This window comes from Apaloderma vittatum, unplaced genomic scaffold, assembly GCF_000703405.1.
Source record: "Apaloderma vittatum isolate BGI_N311 unplaced genomic scaffold, ASM70340v1 scaffold20305, whole genome shotgun sequence".
Classification (NCBI taxonomy): domain Eukaryota; kingdom Metazoa; phylum Chordata; class Aves; order Trogoniformes; family Trogonidae; genus Apaloderma; species Apaloderma vittatum.
The window spans coordinates 74,735-80,879 of record NW_009716009.1 but is presented as its reverse complement, the minus strand read 5'-3'; the positions used below and the strand labels follow the sequence as shown (position 1 = coordinate 80,879).

At 36.8% G+C, this 6,145-nt stretch overlaps 1 protein-coding gene across 1 annotated transcript in view; it reads right to left on the bottom strand.

Annotated features, from left to right (window-relative positions):
- The window catches only part of CRIM1 (cysteine rich transmembrane BMP regulator 1 (chordin-like)), a gene marked incomplete at its 5' end in the record, with an annotated part of 91,406 nt that overhangs the window by 48,178 nt on the left and 37,083 nt on the right, over positions 1-6,145 (bottom strand). Inside the window, one exon of the mRNA XM_009869380.1 lies at positions 4,587-4,784. Within this exon, the coding sequence (XP_009867682.1) occupies positions 4,587-4,784 (198 nt within the window). The remainder of the gene's footprint in view (positions 1-4,586; positions 4,785-6,145) is intronic.

The following is a 6,145-nucleotide window of genomic DNA, read 5'->3' as shown; positions in this document are numbered from 1 at the left end:
TGTAAACTTATCTAGAGGAATAGATATTTCCTTCACTGAAACGGATATAAAGCAGCCAGGAATTTAATTGAATTGGCAGAACTGTAGGTGCGGCAGCATCTAGATCAAAGACGGAGATGAAACTTCAGAAGTGACTGATACTAATAAACATTTACTCTGGATGAGCTGAAGTGAGGTCAGATACACTAGTAGCTTTGATTAGAATTTGTCCATCACTTTCACATCCCACAAACCACTGTACCGCTCAACACTCAAAGCAAAACAAATGACAAACATCTTTGACTAAGCATTTTGTTTTGCATACTAAAGAGCTGGCATTTAATATTCTTAAAATAAGTTCACGCAAAGCTGGCTGTGAGCAAGTGAGTTCTCTTGTACAGGTAAACAGAAGTCTGATGAGAAATAAATGTATACTTAAAAACTAGTGATAACCATAGAAAGCTACTCTATTACTATTCTTGATCTGACGCCTATTTTTACATGGAAACATGGGCTTTAAGTGGTCCATTAGCAACTAAATCGACAAAAATATAAGTTTTCAACAAGCATCAGTTGTCTTCTTGCTTTAGAGCTAAAGCATAGTTAAGATTCTAGAAGAAAAGTAATTGTTTGCTACATTCTGCACTAGTCTCCAAACCAATGAAGTACTTCATGCAAAAAATAAGAGCTATAGCTTAAAAAATGTTAACATACAATATGTGTAAGAGCAGAAAAGTAAAATATATTCAAGACAAAAATCATATAATACAACTTTGGAATTACTATACATGGTCAGTTTAAACTGATCTATATAAAGAACATTATTTCAATATAGTATATTCTCTACAGATTGAACATTTTACAGAACGAGTTGAGATGTGAGCAGGAACTGGAAGTCATTCAAAACAAAAATGTAGAATGAGGTATGTTTGTCCTTACAACCACTAATAAACTTCTATCTCAAAATCACCTAAGTTTACCTTAATTCTGCCCATTTATTGAATGTATTCTTAAGTTAACACTGCTTTCTCCCTTGAACACCTTTCCTGAATAGCTTGCATAGTTGAAAATATGATACTATATAACATTAGTGATCCCAGAACTTAGCCCACACTAGATAAGGATTTTGGTTTTCTTTTCTGAACAGTGGAAGATAAAGAGCGGGGAAGAATGGAGAACAGACTGCAGAGCACGGGCCTGTAGGTTTAAGCTGTTAGTGCAACTAATATTCGAGCTTCAACTCAGTCAACACTTCTGCTCATATACTACACTGCAAAATCAAGGTTACACTACAGATACGTACATTTAATGGGGTAGTGTGCAGAGAAGCATTATATGGCTGACATTGATGGTTTTTAATTCCTCTTTGGAAAAACTGTGCCTGGAATGTATCTTATTGCTTGTAGATCTTCAGTAAATATACTGCACATCTTTTTCATTAATATCATCAAAATCAAGGGATTGATTTGTCATCCAGCTTCCCAGCCAGGACCACATTTTCCCCGATCCCACCACCCCTGCAGGTCACCAACAACACATTGAGTATCAGGAGCAGAACCTCATCAAAAGAAGTGATCCTCAGGAAAATGAATGAGAAGCTGATTTAAAAGGGGAAGGAGCACAGACCCATGCAGCCTGCCCGGTTAAGAGAACAGAGATGTCAGCTGGCTGAAAGATGACAGAAAAAAACCCCAGCATTTCAGATAGGACCATGTTGCTGTTTAAAGTACATAACCAACATTCAGGACAGTAAAATGTGCAAAGGAAGCAATGTTTTTAAGACCTGTCTTCCCGCAGCATACTTCCCCACTTCAGTCCTACTACAAGGAGAAAACCAGAGAACAGGAATGTAAAGAAGCCCTTTGCCTAGTTGGTTAGTAAGCAACAGCTGTATTGCAAAGAAAGCAGACTACTTTTTTGTACCAATGAATCAAACTTCAAAAAGAAACCCTACTAAATATCAGATCTTAGGCTTAAGACACATCATGATAGCTTACCTTGGAGGCAGGCCATAAGTCTATGGCTAATACACGTCCCTGCTGCCATCAGCTCAAACATTTGCTTTTTTGAAAAATAATTTTAAAATACACAGTATGCAGACAGCCAATATTAACAAATTACTATTTTTTCCTAATGCTCTGTGATTTTCTTAATGCAAACTATGAAAGAAAAATGTTAAAGAGATTCAGAAAGACACACAGAGGTCTCCACAACAAACAAATTTCAAAGTTGGTAACTCTTTGCTCTCTAATATATGCAGATATTTTTATTCCAGTTGCTAGTCAGAAGGCATAGCAGCCTTGAGCTCATTTGATACCCCAAAACCTAACTTTAAGTTTAAAAGTACCTGTGACTGGTTCATTTCTCAGAGTTTTTTTCATTACTTATAATTACAAGAAAAATTGTTAAGTCTTATCTGAATGCTGATTAATTTCTTATAAAGTCATCCAAAGCTGCTTCTTACAAACTCAGTTTTCTATATCTTAGGTTCTAGCATCTGAACTCATTGGTGACTTGTAACAGTCCTGATTTTCTGATCCTTGAAATACTCCTGAAATTAAATAATGGTATTATGGAGCATAATTGTATGGTTTGTTTGGGTTTGTTTGCTGTGGGAGATGGAAAGGAAGAAAGAACACAGGATGCAAGTCTGTTCTCAGGTACCCTCAGACCACTGGTACCCAAGTATGCCCAAATCTCCTCCTAGCATGAACTAAAACTACTTCCACTAATTGCTGGTTACGTCATTCATGTGATTTTGTTACCCATTGATTGTTTACTTGGCAGTATGTGCTATCAAAGAAACACCAAGCCAAATGTGAGGCTTTTAAGCTTATAATTTAGGAAGTCACTCAAAATGCCATTCAATATCACTCTCCTCCAGGTGACACACTAAAAACCAGGTGACTACAATTAAATGTACATCATACAACAGCTAACATGACAAACAAAATAACAAGTCAGATAGTTTTCTAAGAAAATATAATTAAGATGACATAAGAATCTCATTTAAATATTGATTCCATGGTGCTATTGTGTCAGTCTTGATCTACTTAACATCATTTGTATTGTACGTGTAATCTAACATTACACACTCCCAACAACAACAAAACCCCCCAAATTTTATGGAATTAAGTAGTTGTTAGCTAGTTCTGCTTCCACGAGTAAAAACGTGCTATAACACTGAATTACCTAACCCAGTCCAGATGAGCTAATTTGTGTCCTGAAAGCCATGAAAAGGCATTAATGCGCTACGTTAATGAAGGACCAGCTGGGCTATGTTGCAACCTTTTGTAATGAATGATGGAAGCCTACGCTCTCTCCTGGGTTTGCTTCCCACGCTTCATCATAATTATGTCAGTCTGATATAGATAAGCATTTAATCCAATTATCTCTCATCCATCTTCTCCTATCTGGAACAGTAAAACAGAGACATTTGTCCATCCTTCTCTCATTGGAGGAAAAAAAACCTGCCCCAACATACAGAAAATACTTCCACCAACCTCCCTCTCTCTGTACTACCTTCCCAAGTTTGCCTGCACGTAACTCTGATATCCAACATGAGGGGATCACTTGGGTTTAAAAGCACTTGGGTTTAAAAGCACCTGCTCCCTCATCGTAGAATTAGTTCAGTGCAAGTAGCAACTCTCTACAATTCACTGTCAGCTTTTATACATCATCAGACTTTATCTCTTGCAATGCAAATTTCGGAATGAAAGCACACCTGTAAGAATTCTTCATGCTCTTCAGATTTGTCCTAAAAAAGTAACTATCCCAGTGAAATTGGATGGATACTGCAACCTAAGAAGGGTCCCGAGACACAGTTACACAAAATTAATTTTGCTTTCTAATTTGGAATGGGAAGAACATAAGTGGTAGCTCACCGAGCAATCACAAGCATTTATACACCATGAAGATGGCACTGAAGACAGATCTAGATTAACCTTTTCTAAACTTAACAGTCTGGTGTTTTTCATAACGAACAACTACTCCATGAAAAACAACTCTGAATGTACATACCTATATACATTATTTAAAAAAAATAAATTATACGTCTCAGTTTGAAACATTTCTGTTGCCAAGCTGGGCAAGCATTTGCTGTACAGTTCAGTTAAAACTCAAGTCAGTTATACAAGGTACATGCATTTCCACAAGGTAACGAAAACTGCATTTTTAAAATGCACCTCCCAGATAGTATCATCCTTTGCAAGTTTCCCTGAAATAATTTGGGCAAAGGATTTTTTAGTTGTAACTAAATGACATTGATGAGTAATAAACCAGGAATAATCCAGTTATCAGTAATACCAGCTGATGAACATTTTGATCTTCTGACTTCTATATTTATTAATAAGCTTTAAGCAAAACTAAAATTAGTGAAAAGTGCTGTTCTTAAATAATCTCTTACTATACTCTTTTGGGCCAGAAGAGCATCAGGCACTGCCACATACAGGCGTAGTCAAACCACGCTTATTTTTTTCTCGCTAGTTTATTCACTCACAGGCAATGCTGTGCCTGCTACTTCAATCCTCCAAATTTGTAAAGGTAAACGAGGAATTTCCAGGAAAGCAGCAGCCAAGCAAGCATAGCGGAGGTAACACCAATCTTACCTTCACACACCGGGCAGCACTCCCCGGGGACTTTAACAGGATTGAGACAGCTTTGCCCACAGGCTGTCGCCACACAGTGCGAGTTTCCGTTGATGCACTGGCAGAAAGTACAGTCGTCCTCTCGCCAGCGGTCTCCGTGAGCCTGGATCTGACCGTTGGCATAGCAGCCAGCAGGGTTATTTACTGGATAAACTGGGTCTGAAATGAGAGGAATTGCAAGGCAACAAGTTATATCTTCCCTTTTACACTAAAATTTACGTATGAATAACTGCAATAGCGTGATTGTACATTACCTAGGAAGGGTTAAGCACAGCCACTATCAAACATTGAAAGATCCCTGGACACCAAAGTGTGGTTAAGATAGGTAGCAACTTAGATATTTAAATACTGAAATTTACTGCAAAAAAAATTAAGTCAACTTATTCAGTACATTCATTCACAGATTGAGTGTCCTATTTTTAACTGTTTCAGCTCAAGTTTTGTACATAGCAATCCTAAGGCTTAATTTTTTGATTTGCTGATTTTGTTCTTCAGAAACCAAGTTCTGTTCTTCAGAACAAAATGGATCTTAGATCTATTGATCCATTTTTTTTTGGTACCAACTTAAATTCTTAGGGAAACTAAAAGCATCCCAATGAACCATTGCAATGACACGTGTCAGCATCACACTACTATTTTATAGCATGAGCAAAGATAAGGCTCCTGGCACAATTCCCGCTGGAAGGAGACCACCTTAAACTACATTTCATCACAGTTTTTAGACATATACTAGTTTTCTGGAACAGATGATCTACCTCAGTTTTCAATTTCATTTCAGTTCAAGTTTTTTCCTATTAAAAGTCACAATACCTACTTATGTGCTTAGTAACCACATTAACTGGGGAATTTAAATAACAGAATTTTGGAGGGCATACTTTATGCAAGATTCATGCCAATAAATAATGCAACTCTTTATTTGCTAATTCAAAACTTGAAATGAAAGCAGCTTTTACTCTTCAGAAACACAAGTGACACTGATATTAATAGTAAAAAAAAAAATCCCTTTCACATGTTTCTGAATGTAGGCAACTCATCACGGTGACTAATAAGAAAATAACTGTTAGATCCAAAAATTAAGTATGCAAGAATGTACAGTAATTAGGTCCAGTTTTCACAGCAAACAAGAATACAAATTACATGTTGAAGCAAATTCAACGTATTAAACCCAATACAACTAAACGCATTTTCACACCAAACATCAGACAGAAGATGTAAAATAAGTACAAGTCATTTACCCTTAAGTCAATTTTTAAAAAGTGTTAAGTTTGAAGGATTTGGGAGAAAAAAGATGTCCTATCTAAAGGGAAAAAAATAAAAAGAATTGAACGAAACATTTCTCTGAAGTTACATCACTCCCCTTTGGAAGAATGGCAATGCTTTTTAAGTGTAGATAAAACCAGCAGCAGTGCTAACAGCTGCTGTTTTATTATAAGCCATTGTATCACTTCATGACAGTAACTCTGAACATTCTGAGTGTCACTGCACACAATGTCCACCTCTCGCTGCCATTCCCACTCCCA